General features: G+C 23.7%; 1 protein-coding gene across 4 annotated transcripts in view; it reads right to left on the bottom strand.

Annotated features, from left to right (window-relative positions):
- The window catches only part of LOC107065275 (pancreatic lipase-related protein 2), a 37130-nt gene that overhangs the window by 6242 nt on the left and 16785 nt on the right, over positions 1–14103 (bottom strand). The window contains exon 1 of one of the 4 annotated variants that reach the window (XM_015318803.2): positions 940–1928. The exons of the other annotated variants lie outside the window; for them this stretch is intronic. Coding sequence (XP_015174289.1) covers positions 940–1108 — 169 coding nt within the window. The 5' untranslated portion in view covers positions 1109–1928. Of the gene's footprint in view, positions 1–939; positions 1929–14103 lie in introns of those variants that run through there. 4 annotated transcript variants of the gene reach the window in all.

The following is a 14103-nucleotide window of genomic DNA, read 5'->3' as shown; positions in this document are numbered from 1 at the left end:
TTATAATTAGTAGTAAGATATTATAATAAATTACATTTGCTTATTTTTGATAACCGATTATATTATAATACATAAACGCGTATTATCTCTGATTTGTTTTTATTTTCGCTATGCTTTTTAACACATGTGTGCAGATAAATATAAAAAAAAAAAAATAAATAAAAATTATTTCAAGGTATAACAGAGAGACACGTTTAGTTATTATTAATAATAAATTAAGATTTGAAAGAGACGGACAAACGTAATTGACCTAGGAGAAAGGTTATCATTAGTTTTATCAATATCTACGTCATTTTATCTGTAACTTGTACTCAGTTATCCGTGTTTAGTCTATTCCTTACTGAATTAAATATATATATATATGTATGTATATATAAATAATAAATCTATAATTAATAATAATTATATAGTTTAAATAAAATATACATCTAACTGAAGAAATATTTCTATTGATATTTAACAATTTTATCTTATAAAATAAATGTATATCATAAGTAAAAACATATTTCAAGGTTCAGTTTGATATGTGATAACAATTTCACTTGATAAAATTTAAATTTATTTTGATTTTGATAATGGAATTTTTATTTTTTCCTAATATAAATATTTTAATAAATATTTAAATATTTTTTTATTTCATTTGATTTTATTTCTATATACGTTTTCATATAACGTTGCTTGTAATTTAACATCCAAGAAATATTATTTTTATAAAATAATAATATTATAATATTATAATATTATTATATTATAATAATATTAATATTAATATTTACTATATTATTTTGACTTATATTTCATTAACTTTTTAGAAATAAAATAGAAAATATTTTTTATCGAGAGAAACATTGACAATTATTTGTATTTTATTTAATTAATATTTAATTAATTATTGTATGTAACAATTGTAAAAAAAAGGAAAACTCAAACTTTACTTACGATCTTCAAAATCAAATTTATTTTCTTTTTCTTCCGGAGAAAGTGTCGTAGTTGTTTGATTAATAAAATCATTAGAATCAACAATTGCAGTTGATTTATTTTGCGTAGGTAATCTCGACATAATATTGGCTGTATATGTTAATACTAATAATGTTTCGTTTAGAAACATTTTGATTTAATATTAAATTAATAAACTTCACAAAAAATATGTAATACACACTGAACAAAACATATAAAAATTAATGAAATAAATTGATCAATTAAATTCATGAATATGTTTCAAACATTTAGTCACTTTACATCACTCGTGTTTTTCACTATTGAACAAATACTAAAATCATAGTTATTAATATATATGTATAATTAAGTTTTATTGCGTTGACTATAGTGTAAGGTCGAGAAACGATTTATATTGAAAAAATCTATTGACGTAAATTGAGATAAATTCTATGAAATACGTATATGAATGTTGTTTTGATAAAAGAAACAAACACAAACAAAAAAGGAAAGAAAAATAAAACGAAACAAAATGAAAAAAAAGAAAATATAATGGGTTACAAACAGAGTTCGAATTATATTAAATAAATTATCGAACAATCAGATCTATATAAATATCTAGATAAACAAATTTAAAATTAATTCACCATCACGAAATCAAACTAAAAGAAAAAAGAAAAAAAAATACCCCACGAAAATTCGAACGTGTTTTCTATTATTTTTTTTGTTATAATATTCTTTTTTTTTTTATTTATTATTGTATTAACTAAATAACCGAAATAATAAACTAAAAACTTAAAGAAGGAAACACAAAAATACAAAAAAAAAATATAACGGGTTACAAGCACGTTTATACTAAACAAATGGATAATATTACAAACACAAACTAAAAAAATAATAATAAATTAAATAAATTAATTAATTTCTTTTTGTTTCTTTATATATATGTATATGTATATGTATATATGTTGAATGGTTTAAAGTCCGACAAACGTCTAGACTGATCGAGAAACCGTAATAAACTGATAACTTGAAAGAATTTCAGTGGCTTCGAACTTTATTCCTTCGTTTTACCCCCACTACTATCATCACAATTTTTTTCTATTCTTTTTTATTTTACTTGAATATTTTTTTTCCTTCCTTCTTCTTCCTCTTCTTCTTCTTCTTTTAGTGTATGTTTATAGAGACATGTATGTATACATCGTATATGTATATCAGGAAAAATGATAAGTAAAGGAGACTGAAGAAACTGACTCCGAGTATTCGAAATGACTCAACTATTTTCAATGAAATTATATTTTCCTAGAATTTCCAAATATTACTGTATTGACATGAATTAGTTCAAAAGGGCCGACCCTTTCTTTTAATATCGTTACATTCATTTAATGTATAAGTAGGTTTAATTAATTTAAGTTCTTTTCATTTGACCAATCAACGATCTAACAGCAGGGTTCATTTGAGGTTTTCTTCTGTTTTTTTTACTTTTTTCAATATTTATTTAAGAATACTATAAAAATTGTATTTATTATTTATTATTAATATTATTTATTATTATTATTATTATTAATATTATCAAAATTGCATTTATTGTTTATTATTTTTCTAAATATATTAATATTATTTATATTACAATTATAAATAAATATATTAATATTATTAATATATAATTTTAAATTATTATTTAATATTATTAAATTGCATTTATTATTAATTATGATTTATTAATTAAATACTAATATATTTATAAATTTTAATAATTTCTACAAATATCCATAAAACCTACCTACATCCAAAACAAAACAAAATAAAAAAAATCATTAAAAAAAAAAAAACAATCAAAAAAGAAACCTTATTCGAATATAAGAAAAAAATAAAATCAGCTGGCAGTTTGGAGAAAAAAAGATGAAAGAAATTCGATCGATATGCGGGTAAGGTTTTAAACCTAACAAAAACTAGTCTTCAGTAATCGATAAATGACACAATGGGGTGCCATTGAACACCGGTTTCAGTACTCACCAGCATCCCCATATGTTGCGAATAAACAACACACCAACCAACCAACCAAACAACCCCCTTTTTACCCTCTTTACCCTTATCTAAAATAATCCTCTTCTATTAACCTAACAACCTAATACTTTGCACCCCCAACCCTGATTCTACCAACAGGGATATTGTTCGTAACTGAAATGGGTGTGGACAAATTCTCTCAACTCCTCTGAATTTCTGTACACTTGATAAGAGTATCGTAACAATGTCGTATCGTGATTACTCGTTAAAATGTTGATTGACAGTTTCTGACAACTCTTCTTTGCTACTTCATATATATATGTATATATATATTTCTTTATATGTATATAAAAAAAAATATAAACAAACAAACAAACAAGGTATAACACGTTTGATAAGAACAGTCGTATATCATCTAAACAATTGTGAATAAAACTAATCAATGAAAAAAAAATTATATATATAAATAAAAGATGGAAGAATAAATTGTTAAATTAATTAATTAAACATCTGCAATAAAAAGTAATTTAAAAAAATAATATCATAGTATTAGTTTAAATTAAAAACTTATTAGTATGTGTACATTATTTATACGACTTGATAAATTCAATATAATAAGAAAAAATGTTCTGATCAGTTTAATTTAACAGTAACCATCACCACTACCACACCATTACTACCACTGGAGGTTGGTTGTTGTTTTGTTCAAGAGCATTAAAAGGCCTATAAGACCCTTGAAAGACTCTTTGCGTTCTTTGTTAGCCTGTTACACTGCCCTATCCAGTCCCCATTCATTTACATGCGTATCCATGCAACAACTTGACCTTGCATGCAACAAGCAAACCATCTCTCCTTCGATCTGGTTCTATCGAGACGTGGTTTTATTTTTCTTTTTTTTTTTTTTGTTGAAGACAACATTTCTTTTTGGATCTTTTGTTAATAAAAATTATTAAGAGTTAGAATTACATTATGAAATAATATTATTTTTTATAATAATAATGTTAGAAAATAATAACAAAAAATAAAATGATAAGTTAATGCAATTTGATTGAATTTAAATAATAAACAAATACTTTGATAAATACTTTAATAAATAATTTGATATTTAATTATATATATTTATTATTATATTTAATTACATTTAATTATATTATTTATATTAATAATAATAATAATAATAATAATAATATATATATATATATATATATATATATATATTTGATTTGAAACATTGGTAAAATTTGAAAATTATTATTTAAAATTACGCATGTATGTTTGTATCTGCATAAACCAATATGTTAAATAATAATTTTATACAATTAATTTACTGCAAATTATTAAAAAATAATATAAATAAATATTATAATATAACATTATCATATATATATTATAATAATATAAATTCACATATATAACATTAAATTATTATAATATAAACAAAAGTATGAATTAAATAATCTGTCTATTTTTTAATTTGAACTATTATAGATTATTTTTTTCTATAATAATTAATATAATAATAATAATAATAATAATAATAATAATAATAATAATAAACAATTTCTATTAATTCTATTGATTATTTATAACTAAAACGTGAATTCAAAGTTTCTTAGGAAGAATAATCTTGAAGGGCATGGTTCAACAGTGGAACCAATCCTTTCTTCATGATTTCCTAGTAAAAGTGCGTAGGCGTATGCCCTTTAGGGAGTAACAGATCAAGGACACCCATAAAAGGGCTACACCACCTTCTTCGTAGCCCTTTACCATAGAATTTCGGCGTTGATTCATCTCAACGTTTTCATGGGTTCCTGTTTCTCGCATTTATCTTTAAATCAGTACCGAGCAAAATCTGTTTACGATCAAATAATAATCTTTCAAACACTCAAGAATCCTTTTTTGTTTTTTTTGTTTTCAGGATGATTACTACAAACCTGCTTTCACAATTTTTTTTCTTTCTACCACCCATCTTTCTTTTTCTTACACGTGAAAATCAAACAGGAATCCAGAATAGTGTCAAGCATGATCTTCAAATAATACATTACAAATGTTTGTTAGAAAAATTATTGGTTTAAATAATAAGGAAAAATTGTTTATCATTCGTTTGCAATTTGTTTTGCAATTTCTTTTTTTTTTTTTTCACAGAAATTTGAATAATTTGTCTTGAAATTAATACATGTGGTTTTCTCGTATGAAAATATTGAAAAATAAATTAAAATAAAATTGTTTACTTTTGTTGAAGATCAATGCGTGTAAGTCTATTGGTCATTTGAATTTGTTGTATTTTTTTCTATTTTTTTTTTTTTAGTTTTTTTGTTCTGTACAAAATAAACAAACTGGAATCAGGATAGTATAATACTTCTTTGGAGATTCGTGAACATATTTGACGCTGACAGAAATGTGTTCCAAAAAAAAAAAAAAAAAAAAAAAGGCAAACATTTTTTTATTGTAATAAAAAATTAAATTCTAAACTGAATTTATCCTAATGCAATAAAATGTTTTTATTATTAATAAAATACTATATAAATATAAAATAAAATCAATTTATATATAATATTTCAAAGTATGAAATAATTTGTTTTAACAGTTGAATAGAAATTTAAAATACGATATGTAAAATGGTATAAATAATATGCTCTATTTGTTCATATTAATTCTATCTAATATTTAATTAATTAACAAATAAATAATATACAAAGTAATAGAAAGATTATTTGAAAAATAAACATGAAACCTAAATCTACACTGTTCTTTCATAAAACTCCTGTGTTTTATTTAAAATGTTATATGTAAAATGTTATAAATAATATGCTGTATTTGTTCATATTAATTCTATCTAATATTTAATAAATAAATAAATAAATAATATAAAGATAAAACTGTATAATAGAAAGATTATGTGAAAAGAAACATGAAACTTAAATCTACACTGTTCTTTCATAACACCTGTTGATAATATAATTTTTATTAATAATTAAATAATTATTAAATAAAAAATATACATTTTTATAATTATTAAAATACATATTATACTTGAGATAATTGTGTAACAATTTAATCCATAACACTTTAGTTCATTATTTCTTTCCTCTTATTAAACCAAACGCTATTACAGTAATACATTCTTATACAATACACTTACCTAAACCACATATATATATATATATATATATATATATATATATATATATATATATATATATATATATATATATATATATTTATATTATTTTTTAGTCTATATATGGTAGAAATGATCAAGTAATCAGGAAACTATAGAACCAAAGCTCGCAGTTTATAAACTCTTCTTCCAACTTCCGGAAGATGATAGCATGAAACATGGAAATGGTATAAGTAAAGTATAATATTATATATATACATACTACAAACACGCAAAGTATAACATATAATACATATTACCAACACGGGAAGTATAACATACATTTATTTATATATTAATGCATATAATATAAAATACATGTACCATATAAAATATATATGAATGTACATATTACCAACACGGGAAGTATAACATACATTTATTTATATATTAACACATATAATATAAAATACATATACCATATAAAATATATATGAATGTACATATTACCAACAAGGAATGTATAACACAATACACATATATATGTTATATACATATTAAATAAATTACACATACCATGTAAAGTGCATATGAATATACATATTACCAACATACATATACCATATATATATATATATATATATATATATATATATATATATACATATATATATATATATAATTACATATTATACACATATGAAATAAATTATTACACATACCATGTGAAGTGTATATTTACTTTCACCCCTTACCTGTTTCTCTTCATCTTTATTCTGTGTACACCCTATGTATTGAATTCATCGTTAAAAGGCTGAAGAAAGATAAATCGCGCAGATGTCAACGGTATTAGGATAACATGATCAAATAGGAAGAACACACATGTGTGCACCATGCCACACCATCGAACCAATTTTAAAGGCGGAGACATGCATAAGAGGTGGGTGGTAAGGTGGGTGGGTAGGGTAGGGTAGGTGTGTGAGTCAGGGTGGGATGTTTCGACGACCTTAGAGCAATGGTGGAAGTCACATACTGAAGAATAGAAACACCGTGAATACGTATGTCCATATGTGTAATTAAATACCTTGTTTCGATCGAATTAATAGGATTCATTTATTTATTTATTTTTTATTTATCCTGTATTATTTTTAATTAAGAGATGATTCAATGAAAATTATTATTATTTATGTTTTCAATGTTTTGTGTGTGTGTGTGTGTTAGAGAATTAATTGAATTGTAAAAAACAAAATTTATGTTGAATTTGATGTTTGAATTGAATTATTGAATGAGAATAATTAATTATAAAAATACAAAATAATATTAATAATAATTTTCAAAAGATGAGCAAATATAAAAATTGAATATTTTGTAGAAAAATTTGTACGCAAATTTATTTGTATAAAGGTTTTTATATACGATAGATTTTCTAATAAATTTTTATCAAAATTCTAAATTGTAATATATATTGTAAACTAGAAAAATATGTTATTCTTTTTTACATGTAGAATTATTTTTTAATTGGTTGTGATACGAATACAGTGACGTATTAGATATTTTATATAAATATCGATTAATACGTGAACTTTGATATGAAAAAAAATATTATATTAATGTTGTTTATCGATACTTTGAAAAAGATATTTTATTATTTTGTTTATTTAGATATAACATAATAAAATTTTTGTTTAAAATAACACAATAATATTTTTAACATGTTAATTATTTCTTATTGAAATAAAAATATCAAATACTATTAATTAATTCGTGAATATTGATATGAAAAAAATATTATATTAATGTTGTTTATCGATACTTTAAAAAAGATATTTTATTATTTTGTTTATTTAGATATAACATATTAAAATTTTTGTTTAAAATAAAACAATAATATTTTTAACATGTTAATTATTTCTTATTGAAATAAAAATATCAAATACTATTAATTATTATTACTATTATATAATATTACTATTAATTAATTATATTTCAACATTATATATTTAAAAATAAATGCTTACTTTATATAATACGATTAATGTTGCTAATTCATTCAAATTTTTGTACAACAAACTATGGACTATGATCTAAATTATTTCTTAGAAAAATATCGACCCGTTGACCTAAATAAATTCTTAGAATACTGTTCAATGCTTGAAGAAACATAATCTTATTACTTATTTATATGTATTTACAATACAACAAAGAAATTCATAGAAATATATGTGTAACCACTTTGAATGACTTTGAAAGAATAAATAAACACTTTTACGACGTAGTGTTGAATACGTGTGTTCTAGCATTACTGTTTACTCACACATTCTTAGTTCAATGTATTACTAACACGGTGACCTATAAAAATTTCTAAGAAAACAAGGTCAACGAATTTTACATTTTTCCGAAATATAATATTTTACAATAAAGTAAAAATTACTGCTGACAGTCAGATAGAAAATTATTTACAAAAATAATATGAATTTCTACATTCTCATTTATATATATATATATATATAAAATAATAATTATTATTATTTATATTTTTATTTTATCAAACTTAAAACTTTAACTTTGATTTAGAAAATATTTTTGTAAAACGAGAAATGCTGAGTGATAAATGAAATTGAATTTATTTCAAAGTTGATAAGTTTTGTTTTCATTTAATTATAATTAAAATAATAATAAATAATAATAATTAAATATTACCAATGATTAGATCAACAAATTAGAACAACATTTCATTTTACTGTCATTGTTTTACCCATGACAGATATAATAATAGATGAATGAAATAATAAAATAGCTAAAAAGAAAGAAAGATAGAAGAAATATTTCAATCATTTTTCTTCATCTCATATTAGATGATGTTACAAATTGTTTGTAGAGTTCAACGATGGCCGTTAGGTGTATCAGGTTTTCATAAGCGGGGAAATAATTTGCAGAAACTTGATGCAAGGAGTGAATGATAGTAGTGGAGTTAAGCGTTTAAAATGAGAACAAGAGGTAAAGTAAAAGAAGAAAAAGAACAACAACAATAACAATAACAATAACAATAACAACAAGCAAGATGAAGATGAAGATGAAGTAAAAGTAGAAGAAGAAAAATAGGAAACAAGTAAGAATTAATCTAAGGTTTTCTCAGGATTATCTTCTTTCTTCTGATATTTCATTTTTTATCTTTTTTTTTCCCCTTTATCTTTCCAACGTCAATTCTATATACATATATATATATATATATATATAATCTTACTTTCTCTTTCATTTTACTTTTCAGTAATACATGTGTGTATACACATACGTACATACATACACGAAGAAAATAAATACATGTGGATGTGTGTGTGTTATCGATGATAATTGCTAAACCAATGTGAATAACAAAACATAAAAATAAGAGAGCAAGAAAGAATGAAGGAAAGAAAGAAAATAAAAAAAAATAAAAATACAATTACGTTTCTTAAGATGCTATGAAAAAGACGAAGATAATGAACGGACTTCTCCTCGTCACAGGATAATATGAATAACGAGAAATCGTTTCTCGATTTAAACGAGACACCTATATCCAACGATTTTTCATATATGCATATAAATATATACATACACATATACATATATATAAATATTCATATACAACATATATATATATATATATATATATATATATATATATATATTAACTATATTATTGACAAGAAGAGAAAGAAAGAAGAAATAAAGAAATGAATAAAACGTTCGATAGAAGGGAACAAAAGAGTACGGGAATACCATAACAGGATAACATCCAGAAAATGTCTGGGCCACTAAGGGTGTGACCAATCATAAAGATCAATACAGAAACCGACCAATCAAATCGTTCGTTTCATCATCTCTCCACTTACCGAGTCAAATCAATCTTTATTTATATCATTTCTAACATATAGGTTAAGTTCAATAAATTCGATTTATTTCGGGTGTATGAAATTAATACAAATTAATTATTTTAAATAATAATAATGAATGATTAATAAAAGGGAAATAGAATAAGATAGACAAAAGTGAATGAAATGTATGATATAAGAAAAGTATTATTAATATTTCTATGTGTGTGGTATTGAATTATCATTTGAAATGGGGATTAAGACTATTATAATCCTATAATCTGCTTGTGTAAGTAATTTCATACAAAAGAAAAGTGATGAGACAATGATCAGGGATTCATGATACAAAAGAATTTGACGAAAGTGCTATTTACTTTGAAATTCTCAATACTCTTTTATGTGTTTCTTTGTATTATACATATATATATATATATGCTTATTTGATTGTATAACTCTCTCTCTCTCTTTCTCTCTTTTTCTACTTCTTTCTTTCTCTGTTTCTATATATGATGTAATTAAAGATGTATAAGCCAAACAAATTACGTGTGTTAACTTGGTATTGGATATTTTATATATTTGTCTATATGTATATGTATAGTGTATGTATGTTATTCATGTGTATAGTATTTTGTATACATATTTATTTGTATGTGTATTAAATATATGTATATATATATATAGTTGTATTATGTATTCTCGTGTGTTTCTCCCTTTATTCTTACTGAAATCGTAGACGATGGGAATAAAGAGAGAACGAGAAAGGGTTAGGAAGAACCAACGAAACATTCATAGAAACTCGAACAGGTTGGTAGGTGATCGAAGAGGTCAATCGGCATATTTGCCTTTCCCCCTTTGACAACTGTTGACTGTCTCGATTATAAAGAATTCCTTCTTATTTTAACGTATCCATTTCCGTTCGTTTTCAAATAAATCAAATATGAGATTATTCCCTATCTTTTACTTTTTTCTTCTTTCTTTACCATATATATATATATATGTATGTATATCTAATCTTTTTCTAATAGATAAAGTTGGTAATTATGAAAACGTTTATGTATTAAATATTAAATATATAATACAAGTATGTATTAATTAAACAGAATGTGATGTCGTCATTTTATTAAACAAAAATATCACACTCGCCAATCTGTCAGGTACCAGAAAAAGTTATGACAGTTTTTTTTTTAAATATTAAATTATTAAATATATATATATATATATATATATTTATATAAATTGTTATAAATTATTCAATTGTTTAAATGTTGGTTTATTTTAAAATACTTTTGTAATTATTAATATATGTGTAAAATAATATATTTTAGTTGAAACTATTTAAAATATTAGTAGAGTACAATGAAGTGTTCGATATGTCTTAAATAATTGTTAATTAATTGATAAAAATGTTTATTGCAATGTAAAAATCACAGAATATAAATTAAACGCACCTTCCTCTTCAAAATCCAACAGTAAACTGATTCGCGTTGTCTTCTATGAAGGTTGTTTTATTGACTACTATTTATATGACTTTCCAAAAGGTTATATACGCGTAAAAGTTATATACAAAATAATATTACGAATAAATACAATTTATTCTTACCTAGGTGTTCTCTTTCCCTCTCTCTCTCTCTCTCTCTCTCTCTCTCTCTCTCTCTCTCTCTCTCTTTTTATCCCTTCCTTCATATTTTTTTTTCTTTTAATATCGTTTTTTAAAATTAGACTGTTACCATAACCTAAAAATCAACACTTCACTAATAAGATGATATAAATTTAACCAATAATTATGACAATAAATTAACTATAAATGAACATATTGTAAAACAATTAAATTTATTATTTATTTAATAATATATATTAATATAAATAATCATAAAAATTATAAAATCAATGCATTTCTACTTTTTCACCATACAATTAATTCATTCTCATAATTACCATTTGATCAATTAATTTTCCCATAAAATATTAATACCATTGAACATAAACAATATTTACTCATACACCTACACCTATAAATATGAGAATATACATATATATATATATATAGTATGAGGAAAGACATCTACCACCTAACGAGGTATGCGACCCTAGGATCTCCCACGAGTTTCCTTTGTTCGTGAGATTATCGTCATGCCTCGTTATCGTCGTGTCGTCATTCCAACCCTATTGCAAATCTCTCCCTCTCTTTCTCTTTCTTCATAGTTTGTCCCCTACGGTTTCCTTTCAACGAATGCTATGTTTAAAGGAACGAACGAAGAGGATTATCGGTAGGGTAAACGAAACGTCAGGGTAACAGAAGGTAACTCGAAACGCTGTATTTTAAACGATCAATACTAACGTGAATAATTATTTACAAGTTGGTAGTTTGTTATTAAACGTTAAACAATTCATTTTAATAATCTTATTCTAACGTGTTTAATAATTATTATTTTTATTTTAATTTGTAGAAAAAGAAATAAAAACAACATGAAGAAATATCAAATGAAACTGATGATAATTTCCAAAATATATATGATTGTTATGTTAATTATAACAATAATGACACACAAGATATTGATTATGTTAATAAAATTACTGTATATATCAAAAGCATGGGGGGGGGGGGGGTCGTTCAATCCTGTAATTCCATCCCTTTCGTAAGGGGAATTGTGCAATACGTTGGAAAAAAAGCGTTTCGCATTTTTTGTCAACACCAGGCTGTCATGGTAGCAAACGGATAAACCGGGATTGAAAAGAATCTCGTGAGAGTTCGATGGAATATGATCAACCAATCGTGTGAGACTTCACACTGGGCTTTCCAATCAATCGGCTGTTTCCGGCCTTATCAGAGTAGCATGAGTTGAACGGGAAAACCGAACTTTTCTATCGTTTCTCACACTCCCAAACTCTCACTCTCTCTCTCTCTCTCTCTCTCTCGTTCATAACACATACACTCACGCATTCTCTATTGAACGTGGGCGGGATTCGTCAGGTCGAAAACAGGCAAGTGCGATGCATCGCTCCTGATAACAGCCGACCAATCGAAGACTTTTTCAATCGTATGAGAAAAGAATTTGTCTTATCTTAATTCTAATTGTAAGCAAGAAAACAATATTTCATTCTTCTAGGCTAAAAATACAAACAAATTTCAACGAAATTCTTAACTTCTTACGTTTCCCTACGTTATTTCGTTTTATTCCTAATATAAAACGATACGAACACGTGGTGTATATGATACAATATACATATTTCATATTTATATATGAAATATATACATATATATGTATCTATATGTATAAGTATAGAATACATACATGTATATGATTTGTATACACATACACATAGATAAAATCAATAAATATGAATACAGATTGCAGTAGAGAGGTTAGGAGTTCACATATGGTTGATATTTCGAGGTTAGGGGCAGAAGGAAAGGGTTAGTCGTTCAAGTGCTTCGAGCCACACATCGCGAAAGGGATGACATAACTTTATAGAAGGTCTTCTAATATCTTATGGGGTCGACGCCCCTCTATAAAAGCTTCATACTACTCGTTTATCATACTCCTCATACATTTTTTTCTTTTTTTATTATTATATATGTTTCGATTATATTGAATGTCATGGATATGATTGGTCGGTTATTTTAATGGCTACCTGTGGACGCCATTTTTATCAAGCGAGACAACTTTCGGATTCAGACCAACAAGTTATATTTTATATATATATATATATATATATCAATTGTCAGCTTACTGAGAATTTATTTTTTCGACGAATTCTACCTTATGGTTTCCTGATAAGACTAAGAGATTATATATATATATATATATATATAAATATATATATATATAATATGAAATATATATACATATATATATATATATATATATATATATATATATATATATATATATATATATATATATATTTGTAGATTTATATTTCTTTTTACGTAATTTTTGATATTATTTATTTTTTATACTATAATATACTATATTATACACTCTATTATTTATTTAATTATTTTATATAAATAAATATATAAATAAATAAATAAATATATATATATAATTGCAAATTATTATATTAGTATATATATTTTTAATATATTTAAATAAATATTGTATAATATTTTTTATGTTATATTTACTGAACCATATTTTTTTTTTACAATGACAGATAAAAATCTCTACTGTAATTCTAAAATTATTTAAATCCTCTTAATTTTTA

This window comes from Polistes dominula, unplaced genomic scaffold (genome assembly GCF_049000335.1).
Source record: "Polistes dominula isolate Pdom_NZ unplaced genomic scaffold, Pdom_raw_medaka contig_23, whole genome shotgun sequence".
In the NCBI taxonomy this organism is placed as follows: domain Eukaryota; kingdom Metazoa; phylum Arthropoda; class Insecta; order Hymenoptera; family Vespidae; genus Polistes; species Polistes dominula.
Note: the sequence above shows the minus strand (reverse complement) of the source record. Positions and strands in the feature narration are given on the sequence as shown.